The following is a 22214-nucleotide window of genomic DNA, read 5'->3' as shown; positions in this document are numbered from 1 at the left end:
AAGGCGGCTAGCTTTACCGTAGTCAAATACCTTCCTGATCCCCCAAATCGTTTTTGTTTTTATGTTTTTTAAATAATAATAATAATAATAATAATCTGATTCTGACGTGGGTGCAACGTATGCTTTTCGAGCAATTGTTATTATTATTTATTTAAAAAAAAAAATAAATGCAACGACCTCACGAGGAACCTCTTTCATGAGCATCATTGCATCGGAACATATTGCTGGGTGACATCATAAAGCTCTTTGGCACGCTGGAAGGCGTTCTTTAGGTTCTTGGCGTTGCTGCGCAAGCGCAGATTATTTGTTTACTGCTAGTATCATAGCAACCTGTGTCGCCTATCAAAATGGTGGTAAGTAGTTTGTAGCTGATTTTTTGTTATTCTCTTTATCAAATAGGCCTATTAACGTTTCTAATTGCAATTGCTTGGTGGAGGTCAAATAATATAAACATCAGGTGCACATGCCATATGAATAGTGTTACTGTGTGTTTGGATAAATAACTTAAGAGTGTTTCTGTTCATACCTAATGGAAACGGAACAAGTACTCAACCAAATCTGACCGTTTTGTTTTATTTATTTGGTATTGGTTTGTTTGTTCATTTTTCCAGGGGAAAGCAACAACAGTAAAAGAAGCCCTGACCAAATGGGTAAGTGGCATATGGAGGCAAGGATTTTTGAAATACTGTACTTTTTAAACTTTAACTGAGTTTTAATATAGGCAACCAACTGTAGTTTGTAAAATGTGGACTAAAAACGTATTTTTCCTATACCTGCATTTTGTTTTTCTGTGTGTTCAGGAGGAGAAGACTGGGGAGAAGAGCGGCGAGGCAACAGTTGTAAGGCTCTTTGGCCAGATTCCCCCAATTGAAAAATTGGATAACACACTTAACAAAATCCCTAATTGCGAGTGAGTCATTTACATGAACCATTCCAAACAAAGTGCAAGTGGTCAGCCTAACTACAGTATATGTCTATTGTCTATCTATCACGATGTCTGTTGTTATGTTGCTCGGTCTTATCGGTCTCTTTTTCATTCTATGTGCTTTATCATTCACAGAAAGCTGAGTCTGTCCACAAATTGCATTGACAAAATAACCAATCTAGGAGAACTCAGTAAGGACTTTATTACAAACACATGTTGCCCTGCAAAACAAATTTGTTGCTTGAAATTGTTGTTTTCCCTTCTGTTTTTCCAGAAAATTTGAAAATTTTGTCATTGGGTAGAAACAATATCAAGGCCTTTACTGGACTGGTGAGTGCTTAAATTACATTTCATGAGTATTTTTTCCTGTGTGTTTCATATTTATTTTCTACTTGGTTGTTAGGCAAAACATTGATGTTGGATAAATGGTCTTGTGTGTATGGGTTCTGCAGGATGCAGTTGGTGACACATTAGAAGAGTTGTGGATTTCTTACAACCTGATCGAGAAAATGAAGGGTGTTCATATGCTGAAAAAACTACGGGTTCTCTATATGTCTAACAACCTTGTGAAAGATTGGGGTAAGTTGCACACGTTACTCAATGCAGAACTGATAAGCAAACAGCTGAAGTGGATCATGATTCCATTTTGTTTGTTTGCAGGAGAGTTTTCCAAGCTGTCTGATCTCCCATGCCTTGTAGATCTGTTGTTTGTGGGAAATCCTCTTGAGGAGAAACACACACCTGATGGAACATGGATGGATGAAGCTACTAAAAGGTTACCCAGGCTGAGAAAACTGGATGGTCAGTTCAGTATTTCGGCACCAATATCCTCACATATTTAACATAATGTACCGTATTTTACGCACTATAAGGTGCACCTCATTATAAGGCGCACCTTCAATGCATGACATATTTTCAATCGTTTTCCATATACAAGGCGCACCGCACTATAAGGCGCACCGCATTATAAGGCGCACCTTCAATGAATGACATATTTTAAAACTTTTTTTCATATATAAGGCGCTACAGTAGAGGCTGGGGTTACGTTATGCATCCATTAGATGGTGCTGCGCTAAAGGGAATGTCAACAAAACAGTCAGATAGGTTAGTCAAACTTTATTAATAGATTACAAACCAGCTTTCTGACAACCCCATTCACTCCCAAAATGAATAAACAGCTGTTTTATTATTTTCTCTGAGGTAAAACATTAGTATTAGCTAGCGATCCAAGATGGCGGGATCTTCTGCGCATGCGCGTCATCGATCGTGCAGGGTCAACGATAGCGTCTTGACAGCAAGACCTGTTGCGGCTCAATATTGATCCATATATAAGGCGCACTGGATTATAAGGCGCATGGTCAGCTTTTAAAAAAATTTAAGGCTTTTGGGTGCGCCTTATAGTGCGGAAAATGCGGTAATCTGGCTCTCTGTACAAACAGTTGTATGCTGATTTGAAAAACAATAAAATATTTATATATATATATATATATATATATATATATATATATATATATATATATATATATATATATATATATATATATATATATATATATCCAATAGCGTTTCCTTTACTCGAGTCTACACTCCAAGTTCTAAGTTCTGTCTCCTCAACTTACCGGTCCCCTATGTCCTGCTGTATGGTTGCGAGTTGTAGACACTCTCAGCTGCTGACAGATGACCCCTCAAATTTTTACAACTGTGTCAAAACTGTACCAAAAATGTCGTGCAAGTGACTCACTGTGGCACCCCTGGCAGGGGAAAGTGAAAAGTCACTTTTCATTTTTCAGGTAAACTGTTAAAACAACACCAATTGGGCAATTTGTATTCTACAGCCTTACATACCATTATTTTATTTTTTTATTTTTATTTTTATTTTTTTATTTTTTTTACCCAAAGAGAGCATACGCAAGCACATATGTCATACTGTACCACTCTCAAACTGAACCTTCTTCCTGAATGCACGCTATAACTCTCTGGTCTCCTGTTGATTCATGAGGATTCTGAAGACAAAACCTGCTGGGAAAGCCTACTTTGAATCTGGTGCACAATGAAATAGTTTCACCCACAGGGCACGGAATATAAATTGATGTATGCTTGCAGTGAATATGATAATTAATAACCCTTTCCCCTGTTGTTTCCAGGGATTCCAGTCATTAAACAAGATGCAGGTGAAGATGACGACTGATATGCTTTAGTACTGTACTGCTGCAAAACTACAAAAGTCCTTTTTGAAAATCAGCTATTTGAAATTTGTTTTTGAAAAACTGATTATGCTAAACCAGCCCTGTAGTGTTTTGCTTCTGAAGCATCAATCTCTAATTGTCTGGTTAAGTCCCTCAGCTGTACCCTTTTTAACAGGCCTATGTATATGTTGTGGTCACTATACCGTTATTGACTATAATACATTCCATGAGAAGTACCATTTGGTGGTATGTGATCAGCTGTAAAAGTCAGACCAGCGGTTGTCACTTTTGTAAGTGCTTGGAAAACGAGTACCTGTACATCTTTGTTTATCCATCTATGCCAGCGACATACAATGAATGACAGGCAGAGCAATGAAATAAATGTTCTTCCATTAGACGGCAGAAGGTACAATAAAACTATATCCTGTATCCACATGATGCTATTTATTCATCAGAATAAGTCATGGATCCTGCAAGTGTATTAGCTTAATGTTAAATTCAACAGGCTCACATTTCATACTGAATAAATCCGTTTATCTGAAACGCTTATCAATTTGTGGTCAAATTGAGACAAGCTCATCTTTATTTCAGTTTTTATATGGATTGTGACAATTTTGTTCGGCGGTGTGCCGTGAGATGCTTCTAAGGTCAAGTAGGTGCCTTGGTAAAGGTTTGGCAACGCTGGATTCTAGGAAAAGCTACAGTATTTCTGAGTAGTGCTATCCTTTTCCAATGTAATACCGCTGTGGAAAACCAACTAAAATAAAATACACACACTTACCTAAACTAATGCATGCCTTCATTTATAGATGTAATTATTTCACTTCCACCCCATTAATTCTTTATATTTAAATCCATCCACCAGTGTTGTTACGATGTGGATGGACCCAAAGGCAGAGTAACCAGACAGGAAGTGGACTGACAGGAATGAGAATCACTTTATTAGTTGGCACTAAATAAAGGACTGGATGTACAACTGGATGACTGAATGGAACGTGGACTGACTGGGAAGGACATGAGCGAGGAAGACTTGGCATGACGTGATGTGACTGGAGTTGACGTGGAGAAGACTTGGCATGACGTAAAGATCTGAGTTGATGTGAAGACGTGAGTTGACGTGCAGACTTGAGTAGACGGTGAGACACTTAAGTTGACATGGAGAACTTGGGTTGGAGGGAGATATTTAAGCAGGAGTAGAAAACTGAACCAAACGTAGGGAAACTGGCAACAAAGCTTCGCACTCTGGACTGGACAAGAAAAGACAACGCTCCCACACTGCGTGAACAAACACCACTCCCTAAATACAAACACTAACGAGACACTAACAGGACACACAGCAGGCAGAGGGTACCAATTAGCAACACACAGGTGGACCTACTCAGACAAGCGAGACGGGAAAAACACAAGAACACCAGACAACCAACACTCTCACCAAAATAAAACAAAAACCAAACAAAACTGAAACATGACAAGTGTAAATACAAATGGAAATGTGGGAATGACATCAATGTTAAAGAAATACCTTACAACCAAAAATGGAACATTGCAGCTGTTTTCTTGATTTGTCATTAATTATATAACTCCATCAATAAAATAATGATGCTCAGTTAAAAACTGTTGTGATGCAGTCTTTTGACAATGACACTCATTTGATAAGACACAAGTGTATACATTTATTGTTTTGTTGTTAGGTCCCTATTGTAGAGTCAGCAAATGAAATGTGCAAAATATTTAACAACAATGTTTTTATTTACTGTTTTGCCAGTTGGTTTGCATACCCTGGCAGAATATGAAAGCAGTGAAATATGTCATATATATATATATATATATATATATATATATATATATATATATATATGGAGAGAGAGAGAGAGAGAGAGAGAGAGATAGATAGATGGTTGTTCGTCTCTGTGTGCCCTGCGATTGGCTGGCAACCAGTTCAGGGTGTACCCCGTCTACTGCCCAAAGCCAGCTGAGATAGGCTCCAGCAACCCCCCCACGACCCTTGTGAGGAATAAGCAGTCAAGAAAATGGATGGATGGATGGACGTATATATATATATATATATATATATATATGTATATATATATATATATATATATATATATATATATATATATATATATATATATATATATATATATATATATATTAGGGGTGTTAAAAAAAATCGATTCGGCAATATATCGTGATACTACAGCAGCCAATTCTCGAATCGATTCAATAGGCAGCCGAATCGATTTTTTAACATCCATTTTTGATGAAAAAATATTCAACAAAACGTCTAAATTTCACACCTTAAGCATGGAAGAATGTTATATTAATGGAACATTAAGCCTTAATATTTTAATTTCAATGCTGTTCTAACATGAAAAAGGTTAAAACCTGTTTGTTAAATACAGTGGTTCACAGTTATAAAACTGAAGTTTGAGATCACTAAATAATAAATTTTCATACAAATCTTACAGTGTACATGTGAAAGTTTACTGAATGGTATTTTCTAAATTTGAGTAAAAAAATCGCAACAATCGACTTGTAAATTCATATCGGGATTAATCGGTATCGAATCGAATCGTGACCTATGAATCGTGATACGGATCGAATCGTCAGGTACTAGGCAATTCACACCCCTAATATACTCACATATATATATATATATATATATATATATATATATATATATATGTATATATATATACATATATATATATATATATATATATATATATATATATATATATATATATATATATATATATATATATATATATATATATATATATATCACAAAATTTGCCAAGGTGTGTCAGTTCATGAACAAGTTGCTTCCAACTGCACAATTTTATAGTTGTAGACTCGCTGTTTTGTTATCATAATTAAACATATTGTTATTTACTAAACCGTACACATTTACTTTGGAACAATATGTGGCAATGTACATTCGTATGGAAAAGGAGATGACGATTGCGAAAGCTGGTGTAATATTAATGTCCGGAAGAGGGTAGTAATGCTCCGAACAACGCTCAACTTGCCAAGAATTTCAAGAGAAGAAGTAACAAAGCCGTCTCATTTTGCAGCGGATAGAGGGTTTGCAGAAATGAGTCGGTTTTGCTCAGTGGTGTAATGCAGCGTCAGAAAGGGAGTGTGGAGGTCAAACGGGTGATTGGAATTTTGTGCAAAGTATTGACGACCACCGGACTCCAACATGTCCCTGCGCCGGAGACTTTTAGACGGGCGAAGTTTGGCGATGTCAACGTGGTAGGTGTCTCAGTTCAACTTCCAAGTCAACTTGAATGTGACGATGAATGGTCAGTGATGGCGAAGTGTACCTATGTCTGACGTGACGTGAGTGGGATGAGATCAGTTCAATTCCAACTAAGTGACACAAAGTGAATGGGGGTCTGAATGGTTGGTTGTTTGTCGTCAAATGTGCCTTGCAACTGACAGGCGACCAATTCAGGGTGCCACAATTAGACGAGAAGTGAATTCAACTGCGATAGACTCATTACGCAATGTTAAGGGTTTTAAACGGCCTAAACGATTTCTGCCACAAATATATATTTCCGGCACAAGACTGCAAAGTACAGTAGGCTACAGTACACCTTTCCTGGATAAATTACAGTGCCTCGCTGTATGACTAGGATGTGCCTTTCTTGTTGAATGCATGGACACAATATCCATCCATCCATCCATCCATCCATCCATCCATCCTCTTAACCGTTTAAATCCTTGCAAGAGTCGCTGGGGTGCTGGAGCCTATCCTAGCCAGCTTTGGGCAGTAGGCGTTTTACACCCTGAACTGGTTGTCAGCCAATCACAGGGCACACACAGACGAACAACCATGCACACTCACAAGCACACCTAGGGACAATCCAGAGTGGTCAATTAACCTGCCATGCATGTGTTTGGAATGTGGGAGGAGACCGGAGTACCCGGAGAAAACCCCACACAGGCACAGGGAGAACATGCAAACTCCATCCAGGAAGGACGAAGCTTGGACTCGATCTCACGTCCTCAGCACTTGGAGGCAGATGTGCTAACCTGTCATTCACCGTGCCATGTGGAGACAATGTATTATTGCTAATTTGGATTGGTTTTTGTGTTAATAATAATTATTATCATAACAATCATTCGGGATGTTCAGTACCACTTTTTTCAGACCGATGCAAGTATGATCACTCTTGAGTAGTCACTGATACAGATACCAAATACCGATACCACGACTGCATAAAATATAAATAATAGTAATATAAAAGACAGATAATTTTAAAGAAAGATATGCACATCTTTTTCTGATGTCTTATTGTTTTCCAGGAGGATCAATTCTGGCAGCTGCTAGCCAGTATCCTGCAGATGAGAACTTTGTCCACTGCTGGCTGCACACAGATGAAAAATGGTCTGTCACAGGTTTTTACAGACAACAGGATTTTATTAGGGTTGGGTATCAAGTCTTGAGAATCAATTGAAACTGCGAGTGGGACTAACATTTACCCGGAATAATTCAAATTTGAAAGTTTCAGTTCCCTCTTTTGATGCACTGTCCATCGACTTGAAGAAGAGACCACTTATGGTTGTGACCTAGAACAGGGCTAGGTTAATCTGGTCCGAGGGAACCACAGTCATGCATGTTTTAGATGTCTCTGTCCTCCCACACAGGTGAGGATAGTTTTAAGGCTTTTGCAGAGCTTTCTGATGAGCTGACCCTTTTGAATTTGGAGGAGGGAGACATCTAAAACTCAGCCCCGAGATTTAGCTAGCCAGGCTAAGGGGCCAGGACATGGGAACATGGGCAGCTCGACCAATTGTCCAGGTAGCCCAACCCTTTGATAAGAAATAAGGTCATTTTTCAAGTCGTATCGTCACAAAAGTGAGAATAATGCAGCGTTCTACATTAATCCTTTTCGGGTGGTGGCCCCCACCTGAAACCAAATTGTGGTGGCCCTGCCAGAACCAGCACAGTCCCTGTATATCGCTGGCTTTGTCCGATACCGCACAGTCACGTATCGTCATTTGGTCATTTTATGCACATATATATATATATATATATATATATATATATATATATATATATATATATATATATATATATTAGGGGTGTTAAAAAAAATCGATTCGGCGATATATCGCGATACTACATCGCGCGATTCTCGAATCGATTCAATAATCGGCAGAATCGATTTTTTTTTTTTTTTTTTTTTTTTTTTTTTTTAGGATACACACCTTGAGCATGGAAGAATGTTATATGAACGGCACATTAAGCCTTAATATTTTTATTTTAATGCTGTTCAAATGTGAAACAGATTGCAAACTGTTTGTGTACAGTGGCTCACGGTTATAAGCCTCAAGTTTTAGACAAATATATTCATACAAATCTTACAGTGTACATGTACAAATTTACTGATAGTATTTTCTAAATTTGAATGGAAAAAAATCGCAACAATCGACTTATAAATTCGTATCGGGATTAATCGGTATCGAATCGTGACCATTCGTATCGGGATTAATCGGTATCGAATCGAATCGTGACCTGTGAATCGTGATACGAATCGAATCGTCAGGTACTAGGCAATTCACACCCCTAATATATATATATATATATATATATATATATATATATATATATATATATATATATATATATATATATATATATATATATATATATATATATATATATATATATATATATATATATATATATATATATATATATTTTTTTTTTTTTTTTTTTAAAGATAAGTGAAAAATATTGAGGCGGCACGGTGGTTGAGTGGTTAGCACGTTCGAGTCCAGGCTCCAGCCTTCCTGGGTGGAGTTTGCATGTTCCCCCCGTGCCTGCGTGGGTCTTTTCCAGGTACTCCGGTCTCCTCCCACATTCCAAAAACATGCATGGCAGGTTAATTAGGTGCTCCAAATTGTCCCGAGGTGTGCTTGTGAGCGTGGATGGTTGTTGGTCTCTGTGTGCCCTGCGATTGGCTGGCAACCAATCCAGGGTGTCCCCCGCCTACTGCCCAGAGCCAGCTGAGATAGGCGCCAGCACCCCCCGCGACCCTTGTGAGGAATAAGCGGTCAAGAAAATGGATGGATGGATGAAACATGTATATTATATATTATGTGTTGATTTCATCACATTTATTTATGAAATGTGTAAATTTGTATTCTCAACTCTGTGTCCAGACTATATAAACGGCCTGTAGAATGCACAATTATATTAATTTAACAAACTTAAAGGTACACTCAGTATTATACAGTGGCATCTAGTGGTGAAACAATAAATCATTCGGAAAAAACCCCAATTGTTTGTGTTAGTAGTATGTAAAAAGATATGTTGTATAGCATAAACGTACTTTTTTAAAATATAACGGTTAGTCTAGAAATCGCAAATTATCTTACATGTCCGGGCCGCGGCTTCTAGTGTCTGCCATGTTTCGCCGCCATCTTTCTGCTACGGGTGCCGTCAACGACAAATTTCAGCGCTCCATTTCTTAACGCGTTTTTGGAACGCCTTTGCAGACGCACTTCCGGTTTGTATGGCGACCGCATGTACACGAAGAAGAAGAGTTTCCGGTCCCCGAAGAGAGCATTATCATTGCTTTGGGAATTTATTTTATTTCAGCGCGACAAAACAAGAGTTTATATTGTAGCCGCATTTGCCAGATGGAGAGAAATGAGGAACAGACTAGGTTTGGGACGTGCCGGTGCCTTCGACTGCTTTCTACTTGACCGGTAAGTAAGAGTACATTTGTGTTTACGTTTTGAGAGCGAGAGAAAAAGTATACATCGTACTAATTAATACGATGTTCGTACCTTTGTTTTACGATCACTGTAGCTGTTGATTAGCAACTCCGCACCACTCGAACGATTTCGTGATGAAGCTACTTGCTTTGAAAAAAAAAAAAAAAAAAAAAGATTCCCGCTGGCACGTTATATTTAGAGTAAATGCGCAAGTTATTGTGTAATGTAATGTAACTGTGATTTCGGAGGTATATTTGCCCATAACTTCAATGGAGAATCTAAAGCATACTGTATTAGTAGAGGAGTTGAAAATTATTTTCGTTGTGGTTGGTGAAAATAGTGTTCTCGAAATTAATTTTCGGCAGGGAATAACTTTCTGGACTTAAATGCTGGCTGTACCGTAAGCACTGCTAGAGTCTGAACTCTCTCACTCAAGTGTGTACTGGTCCATTGTGTAAATGGGTGCACAAGAATTTACAGGCTGCTACGTTTTCCACGGAAACTCGACAAGCAAGCAGCCTTTGCATATTCTATGCAGTCAAGTTACTTTTATCTAGCTAATACAATGTTTTGGGCCCTAAAACTAAAGATCTTACCTCTATTTTGGGGGCTTTGTTGGAAAGTTGGTGACATATAGTAGTATCATCAATTATTTTATTTTATAATTTTGTTTTTGTTTGTGTCACACTAGATCAACAGCCAAACTTGAGGGCTTCCAGAACCATATTCTGATGTATACAAACATTCATGCACCGTTTAAATACATCACCGACCTGCAAGAAAAAAATATATCAAGGGGAGAGTCAGCAGCCATATTGGAATGCCCCGAATGAGGACACTTGAATGGAGGACCCCAGAAGGCTTCGGTGTTGTACCACCAGTATCTCCACCTACCATATCTGAGCTGCAACAAACTGAAGTCAGCCGACGTCTTGGTATGTCATTTACATATAGACGGTATTACACACTACATGAACTTTTTGTGTGAAGCAATACGGAATGGTCACATGTACAAGCACCACTTGTTTTACACAGGACCTGCTGACCAGGTGTCTGAAGCCATGGAGTGACTCCTCCCTCACTTTCCTCAGCAAGCCTTTGAAGAATATGATATCAACGTTGGTGGGAACATGCCCTCACTCCATAACATGTACTTGTGCAGTCAAGGAGCATGTCAAACTTAATAAAACCAGCAAACATTGAAGTGACTTCATTTTTACTGCAGTCTGTTCACACAATCAATGCACAAGCCTTCCTTAATTTTGCCCCAATAACATCATAGAGTAGGCGAAAAGTAGTGTTACAGATCATACTATGTGTTCGGGAGAGTTTGAGGAATGTTGCAATGTTAATGGGGGACAATGTCAGCACACACACACACACACACACACACAAAAAAAACATCATGGTATTGAGGTCATCAGATATTTTAGCTGTGTACAACACATACCTGCTCTGTAACACTACTTTTGGCCCAAACCTGTATGTCTATTTTCCATATTTTGAAATGCACAGCGTATTGGTAAATTTCTGGAACAACTGCAATTCATGTAGCTCATTATATTCTAACAGCATTTTTTTTTATTTTTTTTAGTTAACTCATTCACTGCCTTTGACAAGTATACTTGTCAATTGTATTTTTTAGAGCGGTGCTAAATGGGGGCGAATCTGAGCATGCTCCACTGTAAATATCAAACTTGGAAACAACTTTACTGATGCCCAACCACCGGTAGATGACATCATTGCCCCATTTTATAGGAAATAAACACAGTTTCAGAGTCCATGGGAGAAATGGCTGTATTTTGGCAAACCTACATTTTTCTGCTGTCAATTATAAAAGAACGGGACGGGACAAAAAGTAGGGAGTCTATTCTGTTATTTGGTAGATTCGGTTTATATATAATTATTGAATGTAATATCACGTGAGTATTGGAAATGTAAATTTTTTTTATAATGACTGGCAGTGAATGAGTTGTTCATTTCATGTAGACTTTTATTTTACTTTATTTTATTTATTCATTTTCATGTACTGTACCTTACATTCATTGGCCAATGAAGAATTCCTTGTCATTGCAAGCATTTATAATAATTCTCCAGGCTTTTGATGTTTTACATTTCTAGTCATGTAAAATAGTGTTAGGTTAGGTGTCGAATGAACACTGCATGTTGACGCCAAAGGAAATAGTATTTTTTTAGTTATTCAAAATGTACAAATTAACACACAACAACAATATACAAGTTATACAAACTACAACAACAAGTGTCAGACATGGACTAATTATATGCCAGGTAAAAAACCTTTGTATTGTCCTCGAGGATCTGGGAAAGTGTCACTTATTTGCCACAAGTCACCAAGGTGCTGCAGTCTGGGATCCAGGTACAGGAAAATCATGGTGGTGCTGATGTGTCAGCAATGTGTCAAAAAGTATTTCTTGGTGTCAGTCTATCAGCTGGACTTGGATATCTTCATGTTCCTCCAGGGTCATTTCCTGTACGAGTCTCTGCAAGAAGGTAACAATTGTATGTCAGATGAGGTACCAAACAATGAACTGAAAGTCACTGAGCCAATGAAGTACATTATTATATGAGCAAGACTATTTGTGAAAGCCATGTAAATTCCTGCACATCGAAGTACAAGGAAGCTGTTGTATCTTCAATCAAAACTAATTAAGTTGCTTAGTGATATTTATTAGGTAAAATTGTTCAACATGGTGACAAATCGATATCTGAGTAAAGGGTTTCAAATGTTTTTGTAAGCAGCACTTTTCTGAGTGGTTAGTAGCAACAAGACACGGGGGGAATTACGAGTCTGAGTTGCAGATGTGTAGTTCAGTTAACACCATTATTTTTGTACGATATACTAAACATATCAGCAAACGATGTAATCTAAATACCACATATTCCAAGCAAAGGTATGTTTTGAGCCATTCACATGCATGCTCGAATGGAATTATTTTTCCATGATGACATAATTGTACGTTACGAGACACCGCGTTCACTTCCGCGTTCTCTTCCTCGTCGTCTCCCTCGCCCCCTCCTCGCCCTCTTTGAGATGGTCCACATGTCTATAAAACATATAACATAACTGTGTGTTCTCTGTTGCATAGTTTAGTTGCACTAACAAATATGAACATAGATAGCCATTATCATTAGCTGACGTACAGTATTTCCTAACAATGCCGACAAAAATATTAATTCTGAAATTAAATGACTAAATCACAATTATTAGGGATCTGTACAGTATGTCTAACAAATGCAATTCACTTACGTCATCACTCGAGGGAATACCAGAAGTTGTTTGCGTTCTGTTCCGGTGAAATTGGTGGTAGGCTGTTGAAGTAGGGTCTCTCTGGGACGCCGTAGTTCGTGTGCTTAAAATCATTGCATTATCTTGTTTGACCGATAGATGGCGGTCGTGAGCTACACACTGGGGCTTTAATACATTAATAAAATGAAAGAAAAATATCTGAAGCCCGTAAAAAGTGCCAAGCTATGTGGCTATAAGCTTTTTCAAGGCAAGTGCAAGGAATTAAATTACCGTATTTTCACTCCTATAAGGCGCACCTAAAAGCCTTCAATTTTTTCAAAAGCTGACCATGCACCTTATAATCCAGTGCGCCTTATGATCAATATTGAGCCGCAACAGGTCTCGCTGTCAAGACGCTATCGGTGACTCTGCACGATCGGTGACGCGCATGCGCAGAAGATCCAGCCATCTTGGATCGCTAACTACGGCAACCCCACTAGAACAATATCTTTATATGCCTGTGTGATAGTGCGCGTTCGTAAAAACACTACATCATTGAAAAAAAATCTTACATTCTTAATGCATTATAAAGAAACCATTTTAATTCTACAGGTTTTAAAGGCAAATGTTTTACTTTTGACCCCATTACATTCGTAGTGAGTCTTCATTGTTATAATTTCTGTTTAGTCTGCAGTATTTGTATTGTCTTTAGAATATTTAAAATATGTAATTCATTGAAGGTGCGCCTTATAATGCGGTGCGCCTTATAGTCGTGAAAATATGGTACATTGGATACGACAGTGAGTGCTTCAAGTATGTTTAGGAGTACTGTACAGTATCTCACATTGACCTGGAGTTCAACACAACTTGTGGTTCATTTTGATCACCGGGTGGCACACTGGGTGCCACCCACGTAATGACGTAGTTCACTGAGACAGCCGAAGAAGAAAGTCACAGGTGAATGGATTTTAGGCATTGTGTTCTGTTCAAACCCAATGTCCGCTCCACTCACAGACAGCGACCCTCTCCCAATTTTTGACTATTTGCGGCGATTGAAGGCTTTTGTCTGCCGTGATTGGATCACAATGAAATGACAGCTATGCTACCGGCCACAGCGAACGGAAGCTAATAGCACACTTGTTCTACACTTGAGTGGGAAAAGCGAAAGTATGCATGAGGTCTTGCGATACTCGTCACAAAATCATGGTGTTGGAGCAGTGCTAAGTGCAAACGGTGCCGTCTTCTTTCCAGGCAGTCACAAATGAACATACTCTAATAGCGCGTGCTGTCACGACTCTGTGTGTATAATTTTCAGGTCGGCATCTTGGCGAATGGTACCATAAACTGAGGTAGCCCGACGCGGTCTTTATTCGCCTTTGACGAGCTGGCAAACGTTAAAGCTCAGCCCTGAAAACATGTTTTACTCTGCCTCCTAAAAGAACCAGAATCAATAAAAGTTTGGATTGGGATTGGAACCAGAATTGTTTACATTGGAAAGATGCCCAACCCTATTTTTCATGATGTAAACATGCCAGGCACTGTTTGAATCCAAATGTAGTTCCTCCATGGTGTCTGTGCTCTGTAGGTTCCTTTGAGTGCAAGACGCTGGTGAGCACAGGCCTGTGGCGGAGTGGTTACTATGCTGGCTGGATGTATGGAAGCCAGGTGGGAGGAGCCTCCAGCAGGGAACTCCTTCTGGCACTTGGCTGGCTGCTTGCTGCTGGAACGCTGGAGAAACTTTTGACCCTACGAGTGCAACAACTTGATAAAACACTTGTCCCACCCATACTTGTAAGTCTGACCAATACAGTCACCATGTGCTCATTTGTACACAAGACAGTACACAACATATATAGCAATTTGATTACATTTGGTGATGAAAGTGGTGTATTTGATGTGACCTCTCGGTTTTTAGATGAAACTTGAGATTCCTCGGGAGCCCCGGGTCGAGTGCAGCTCGTTGAGAAGACTTCAGTGGCTCATCGGTTACCTGAGACACCTGGGACGAATGCTGCTCTCCATGCAGGATGAGGGAGCCTCTTTGTTACATGCTGTGAGGAAGTTCATCTTCTCTAACTTGTTGTTTAACACAACTACCGTAGTTTGATCAATTTGCTGTTGTGTGGTAGTTCATTCTGTAAAGCTCTAATCTTAAGTGGCTGAAGCTGAGCAGCTGATCTTGTTTATCTGATGCTTGTCAATGATTCTAACCCTAACTTGCAATGTTGCAATGCAGGGTTAATTATAAAATGAATTCAAATGTGCACACTATATACAACTGATAAGTGATACAATGTTTTTGTTTTTTTATTTCTCAGGTTTTTTCTGCTAGCCAACCTACTCGATCGTCATCCTCAGGTCGAAGCTGTTCTGGGCTGAATGAGGTATGTGCATAAATTACCACTTGTAATCAGATACAATAAAAAAAAAAAATATATATATATATATATATATATATATATATATATATCCATGTGTTAACATATGTTTGAGCAATAGCTCTTCCTATCAAGTCTGACAGTCTTTTTTTTTTTTTTTTTTTTTTTTTAAACATATTTTCTTTTGCTCATTTCAATTGTGACAAGTTTGACTGAATGAAGAAAATTCAATGAACCGCTGTTGCCACCTGTTGCCGAAAAATGAAACTGCTCTTCACTTCCACAATGGGTGCATGACCTCACATCCGCATACAGAGGGCGGGGAAATTCCAATCCCAATCCAGTCTGAAAACAATCATGAATTTGTTAACATTTAGGTGCCCCCTCACCCCAAAGAATGGAAATAAATTATGCATTTTTTTGTCACTTTAGCTCTTTTTTAACTGTAGTATAAGTAAAATATAGCATATTGTATGTGCTTGGGAGGGGAGTGTCTTCACAATAACTCTTCACATTTTTAACCTGTCAGCAGACATGACTTTGCATCTACTGTACATTCATTGTATGTGTTTGCAGGCATGCGTTGGTTTGCAAGAACTTTGCAACCTCCTTGAAGTGTACCTAAACTGGAAGCAGGTGGAGAATGTGTTTTGGACCTGGATGGTGAGTTGGACATATGTAGGTGCAGGGCTACAGACTAACTTAAAAAAAATAATAATAATTAAAGATACATTGTGTAAAACTTGGCACCATCCAGTGGTAAACTAATAATTCACAAATTTAAAAAAAGACAAAAACAAAGCTGTTGATTTCATTAATATGTAAAAAAAAAAAAAAAAAAAAAAAAAGTCCTACATCTTTCTGCCATCACCTTTCTGTGGTGCTTGTAGCTAGTGTCAGACCCAATGGCTTGACTGCCACTTACCTTCCACAACTGGGGCTTGCAGGTGGTCGTCACTTGAGTCCTGTGATTCGGCCTCCCGCCGCTTTGTCTCCCTCTGCTTTGCTTTCGCTAGCTTTTGCTAGCTTCTCCCGCTAGTCGGTCTTGTTCGCAGCTCCAGCTAACTCGTGCTCGCTCACTCACCGTCTCTCGCCAAGCTGTTTGCTCGCTTACGCCATATGATTAGTAGTAATTGGTTGTAGGCTTGTGAAGAGTGGTTTCTCTCAGATACCGTAGTCAGTGCATGTGCTTCAAAGTCATTGCATTGTATTAGTTCACCACTAGATGTCACTAAATAATGCACACTACCTTTCACAAGAAGCACAGTGGCGCTAATGTCATTTTACGGGAGCCAGTAGAAAATTTAGTGGCCCACACTGTAAGTCAGCTTGTGAGGTAAAGAGTCATATTTACACTCATTATCAATATATTACTGATAAATGTGCAGAAGTGTACAGCAGAAGTTTGTCAGTAACAACAATAAATTGAACACATTTATTGGTCACACGTGCAAGTCGATGAAAAATTGACTTTTCGGAGCAAAATGCGACCTTTTAGGTACAGTCTGTAGCCCTGATATGCACCCCTCAAAACCTTCTCAACACACAAAGCATACTGTATGCATTTGTGTACTTGTAGGACAGTGTGGTGGACTGCCATGAGAAGGATGCTGTCACAGAGAGACCTTCACGAATAAGGGAAGCAGTTGCTTGCCACCCTGGACAACTGGCTGTGGACAAACTGGATGCCATCTTGCTGAAAATGAAAACAGTGCAGGTGCTGCCTGACACACGCAGAGCAATTGTGATGTCACTGTTACTATATATTATGCATTAATTAAGAAAAGGGCCTGTGTGCCGGTTTCACTCAGGAAAATGCACTTTTTAAATACAGGATTTAAACAAACAAAGTACTTCTCAATTTATAGATATGGGCTTTTCATAATGTGTGGGGGTGATTTTGTCCTAAACCCCCCACCCCCAGCCTGTATTTGGCCATTTTGTGTTTGTTTTGTAAACAGCGGGCCGTTTCTGTGGAAAGACAGTGTTTACACCCCTCCAGCCAATCGCAGAGAGGTGGGTGGTGTGTCGCGAACGTGTCAGCTGTGTGACGTCACTCCCGCGGCAATTTGAAAGCATGCACGGATTTATTTATTTTTTCACTCACTCACTCACTCACTCACTCACTCACTCACTCACTCACTCACTCACAGAAGCTTACATGTGTGAATGTGAACAAACACAAAATGGCAAAATACAGGCTGGGGGTGTGGGGGTTTAGGACAAAATCACCCCCACACGTTATGAAAAGCCCATATCTAAAAATTGAGAAGTAGTTTGTTTGTTTAAATCCTGTATGTAAAAAGTGCATTTTCCTGAGTGAAACCGGCAGACAGGCCCTTTAAGAAAACTTGTAATGATCATTTGTCAGTAGGAAAAGTAAGCACAACGGGGCCAGTCAGGGAATAATTCACTTGAAACTCACCTCTTAAAAATAAACTTGCATTACACAAATATAAACCTCTGTTGTGACACTTTTTAATTTGTCCTCAATACAATACAAATCCAACTACACTACAGAAAATGAAAGCCTTAAATGGCTTTTAAAAGTATTAAATCCAATTTCTAGAAGCATTAATTAAATGAAAACACCATTGGTATGCTAACGGCTAGCAGTTGGCACCAAACGAAGTTGCCACAGATGTCAAAGGGGTCTGCATGGGCACTCCCAGACCCCTTTGAGAATCAAGAGCCAAATGTATGCACGTCTTCTCACTTGGAGTGTCTCTAAGTCGCTTTCTCTTGACTTGAAACGTATTTTATTCAGCAACTCCTGAAGATAGCTTGCGTAACGTCACTGGTGTTATTTCTGGCTCGTTTGCAGGAAACGTCACTGGTGACGATACGCATCCCTATGAAACTTAACAAAAAAAGTGTTATCGTTTTGTGTAAGGAAGGCACGACAACACAATTTAGCATGAATAAATATGATAAAACAAAAAGTATGTAGGTTAAGACTGAGGACTTTTTTGTAATTTACAATGAATAAAATGAACACACAAATTATTTCATGTTACAATCAATTTGCTCTTAATTTGAAAAGAGAAATGTGACCATGTTTAAAATATGATAACAAGAAAAACATTTGTGAGCATAAAACCGAGTGTGTCTTTGCAACCTTGAAGGAAACCCTGATGGACGAACATAATGTGCACACACCCTCGCAAGACTGCACCGCTCAGTGTGATACTTTTAAATCGTTCAGCCTTAAAGGTGGTTTCAATGATGTTCTCGAAAAGTGGAAGTCAAACATCTGTTTGCCACGTTGAAAACCGGCGCATGCGGAAGACCATCCTATCAGCTCTCCTGCTCGTCCAGGGGAAATGCCTCTCAAATATATAACGTCCGAGCTCATCTTCATCATCATCTTCATCAGTCTCTGCAGCCAGCCTCGCTTCATCCAGATGTCCTCTTGCGGCTCTCAGCTATTTCCAAAGTACGCAGTCAGCTCAGTGGAGCTACAACGATGAAAGGCCCAATCCGAAGCTCCCTACACGAAGCTAGCTCCATGCTACAAACACTCGAAGTGCGCATGCATAGCTAGCACCGAGCACGCACGACGTCGTTACGCAGGTTGACAGGATCGAGAAACAATCGTTAAAATAATCCACCCGGAATACGCTGCCACAAAAATAGCCTTGAACCCACATGTAAGCGCTAGTTTACTATTTTTATTTTTTTTCTGCCACTGTTTAGTCTCCAACTGCAAGGAACTATTGCACGTCATGCAATAATGCAGGCTGGTATTGAAAGACAAACCTTTGGAGTTTTTTTTTTTTTTTTTTTTTTTTTTTTTTTTTTAATGATTAATAAGATTACAGCAAGATGGGAGCGACTCATGGAAGAGAAAAAATCTTTCATGTCACCTTAAAATGGACAAAAGTGGAAAAAAATGAAAACACAAATCCAATCCCAAAGAAATTGGGATTAACAAAAAATAAACGAGATTATTTGAGCCATTTAGATTTTTTTTTCTAAATATTTTGCTGTTCTTTCTCCACCTCAACAGGAAGGACAGCAGACCGAGGGAGGGGACGTTAAGGACAGAAGAGGAAGACTTGAGGGTGGCTTGGTCGCTTGCCGTAACACGCCTTCTCTGGTTTCTCGGGCGTACCGAGCCAGACTCCAGGCTGGGAAGCCAATCAACAACTGCTCAGTCAAGACTCTCCATGGTACTGCTGAGGAGGCAGACGAGCTGCCAGGGTCTCAAGTTGTGGGGCTGCTTTTGCAAACTGAGAGACAGCTGCTGGAGGGGAGGGACACGCAAAGACTGGCCAACAGGATGCAGCTGCAGGACATGATTGGCAAACTGGACCAACTGGTGTTGATACCACCATAAACATCGTTAGGCCTTTAATTTCTTAGTGCTCAAAACATTGCAAAGCACATCTACCTGCTTTAAGATATTATGGATGTTTACGTAAATCACTATTCAACTTCTTCCTACATCCCATCAGCCTTTGCGTGTATTACCATCACCACTTCCAGTATGAATCCGAACCGGCATTTTGTTTGCATGGAAACTGTTTCTATGACAGTTCCAGACTTTACCAATGTGGGAACAGCAGTTGTTAGAGCTTTAGCTTCCTACTAATGCAGTGCTCCTCAATTATTTTCTGTCATGCCCCCCTCCCCAGTAAGAAGACCCCCGTCCCCCCCCCCCCCACCCGACTATATATAATAGCATTTCTAATTATGTCAACTTCAACCACTGCAAACCTCCCTAAAGGCGCTCACTACCACATAATGAAAACGCTTACCGTCCTTCTAGCCAAAATATTGCAGCAATATTGTTCTAATATATTCAGAGGTTGACTAATACTAAAGTATTGTGTCTCCCATACACATCGAAATCATATCTGATGTTGGCACCCAGCAAATTATTCTCTGCTAATTGTCGCAATGCAAGTACAAAGTCTCCGCGTTTTGCTGTACACTTTGTCAACAAAATGAAACAAGCCTAGGCACAATGTTGATGTGGGCTTTTCAAATGGGGAGGGGGAGTGGTGGAGGGTGACGTCATGCTCATCACCATGGACCTTTTTTGTGTTTGCTACTAAGATGTCGGCTTTGACACACAGCCCAAAATTCAGCTCAGTGACTCCAAAACTGGACGACAAAAAAATAATAAAAAATAAATAAAAATAAAGTTTATTTATAGAGGTTGTAGTTATGCTTTAGGCCAGAGAGTGGCAGTCATGAGTTAAAAAAAAAAAAAAAAACTTTTTCCACAAAGCCCATTTAAATGTAAGTTTTTTTTTTTTTTTTTTTTTTTTTTTTTTTTTTTTTTAAATGTCTAAAACATTGTAACCACTTGTGGTAAGAATGCAAATTCTGAGCATGTGCCCTGATCACCAATTCCTGCCTTCATTATGTACAAAAAACAAACAAAAACCCCCCCACTAAATATTCAGCAACGGCAAGCTGCACATTTGAGTTCTGTACATTTGCAAATGCAACATAAATCATGATCGTAAACATCAGCTTCCATGTACTGTCTTTGCGTTGTGAGCTGATCTGGATTTCTTTCATATCAAAGAGATTGATGTACAACGCTGCACTTAATGTCTGCTTCATGTTCTACTTTTCTCTTAAATATATTAATCTCAACCGACACAATTCAATAGCCCACTGTATTATCAGGAGAATGATTTTGGTCTTATTTCATGAATGCAAAAATTTAGCAAAGAACGGTGTTTTACTAGTGCTGGCACATACAATGTGTTCTTGCTTTATAAATGATTGGGTTTGGTTATTATTATTGTATTTTCTTACCTGTTCCTGCTTAAATTCTGCTTACCAGAATAAATGGTAAATGGACTCAAGTGTACTTAATTGCACATTCACTACAGTATGCTCTCTCTCTCTCTCTCTCTCTCTCTCTCTTTCTCTCTCTCTCTCTGGCATATTGATACACTTGAAATATTTTGCTACAGACTAAAAAGTAATGTTAGTTTTTGAGTTAAGTTGATTTTTTTTTAATGCGGTAAATTTCTAATAAGCCTGAGTAATTGTCAAGTATTTTTTTTTCTTTTTACATGAATCTTCTATTATTTATTTTCGGTTAAAAGCAGCATGCTTGCAACCAACTCCAGCCCTTTTTTTTTTTTTTTTTTTTTTTTTTTTTTTTTTGTTATCCTGGTCGATATCATGCTTCACTACATGCCTTTTCAATGATCAAAAAATAAATTTGTAACATTAAGGACCTGAGTAGAGCTTATAGAACTCAATGAAACAAGATTTAATAGGTCTTAGTGGATTAATAGCATGTTGTACTGTTTCAATGGTTTATGTTGCCAAGTTTTTCCCAGGCAGTTATCTTCATTATCAATGCATTGTTTTAAATGGCGCATTCAATTGCCTACTTAGTCAATTACAATAATTATAGGCCACTTGTCAAGCCAGTCTGTATAGTCGAGCCAGGCTGTTGAGGTTGCAACTGAGAAAGATGGCAGAGTATGTAGCTACAAACACAAAACATTCACTATAACAAATATAGCATAATAATTAGAGCATGGCTTGAGATAATAGCAAATTACAGCCTTTCGACTTAATACATACTTCAATTACTAGCCGGTTGTGCTCTGTTAATTATGACGTCTAAGAAAAAAATGTCAGGGCTGATTTATTTATTTATTTTTTAGTCTCAGTCCAATCCTGTGCCCAGGGCAATGACTTTCTCTCAAATGTGCCGTTTTTATGAGACTTTCATCCTAATTGAGTGAGTCAATGCGTGAACTCAT

At 38.9% G+C, this 22214-nt stretch overlaps 2 protein-coding genes across 3 annotated transcripts; both read left to right on the top strand.

The window, feature by feature from the left end:
• Positions 1-27: 27 nt before the first annotated feature.
• On the top strand, positions 28-3664 carry dnal1 (dynein, axonemal, light chain 1). The gene is made up of 8 exons (XM_077538744.1): positions 28-353; positions 612-650; positions 801-910; positions 1061-1116; positions 1200-1255; positions 1378-1504; positions 1586-1726; positions 3070-3664. The coding sequence occupies exons 1-8, from the start codon at positions 348-350 to the stop codon at positions 3111-3113; spliced, it is 579 nt and encodes a 192-aa protein (XP_077394870.1). The 5' UTR covers positions 28-347; the 3' UTR covers positions 3114-3664.
• Positions 3665-6152: 2488 nt separating this feature from the next.
• On the top strand, positions 6153-20705 carry tedc1 (tubulin epsilon and delta complex 1). 2 transcript variants are annotated; one of them, XM_077539452.1, is made up of 8 exons: positions 6153-6369; positions 7426-7507; positions 14679-14884; positions 15009-15146; positions 15412-15477; positions 16048-16134; positions 17051-17188; positions 19481-20705. In XM_077539452.1, the coding sequence occupies exons 1-8, from the start codon at positions 6235-6237 to the stop codon at positions 19808-19810; spliced, it is 1182 nt and encodes a 393-aa protein (XP_077395578.1). In that variant the 5' UTR covers positions 6153-6234; the 3' UTR covers positions 19811-20705. The 2 variants fall into 2 exon arrangements, with proteins under 2 accessions (XP_077395578.1, XP_077395577.1); XM_077539451.1 differs by having other exon boundaries at positions 14652-14884.
• Positions 20706-22214: the final 1509 nt, after the last annotated feature.

This window comes from Festucalex cinctus, chromosome 12 (assembly GCF_051991245.1).
Source record: "Festucalex cinctus isolate MCC-2025b chromosome 12, RoL_Fcin_1.0, whole genome shotgun sequence".
NCBI lineage: Eukaryota > Metazoa > Chordata > Actinopteri > Syngnathiformes > Syngnathidae > Festucalex > Festucalex cinctus.
This window is presented reverse-complemented; position numbering and strand designations above follow the sequence as displayed.

Excerpts from the sequence above, each read along its gene's own strand:
- dnal1 (XM_077538744.1), top strand. Across the intron at positions 911-1,060 it reads AACAAAATCCCTAATTGCGA|AAAGCTGAGTCTGTCCACAA; the intron begins GTGAGTCATTTA and ends TATCATTCACAG. Across the intron at positions 1,727-3,069 it reads CAGGCTGAGAAAACTGGATG|GGATTCCAGTCATTAAACAA; the intron begins GTCAGTTCAGTA and ends TGTTGTTTCCAG.
- tedc1 (XM_077539451.1), top strand. The coding sequence starts at position 6,235 with ATGCAGCGTCAGAAAGGGAGTGTGGAGGTCAAACGGGTGATTGGAATT. Across the intron at positions 15,147-15,411 it reads GAGCCTCTTTGTTACATGCT|GTTTTTTCTGCTAGCCAACC; the intron begins GTGAGGAAGTTC and ends TTTATTTCTCAG. Across the intron at positions 16,135-17,050 it reads ATGTGTTTTGGACCTGGATG|GACAGTGTGGTGGACTGCCA; the intron begins GTGAGTTGGACA and ends GTGTACTTGTAG.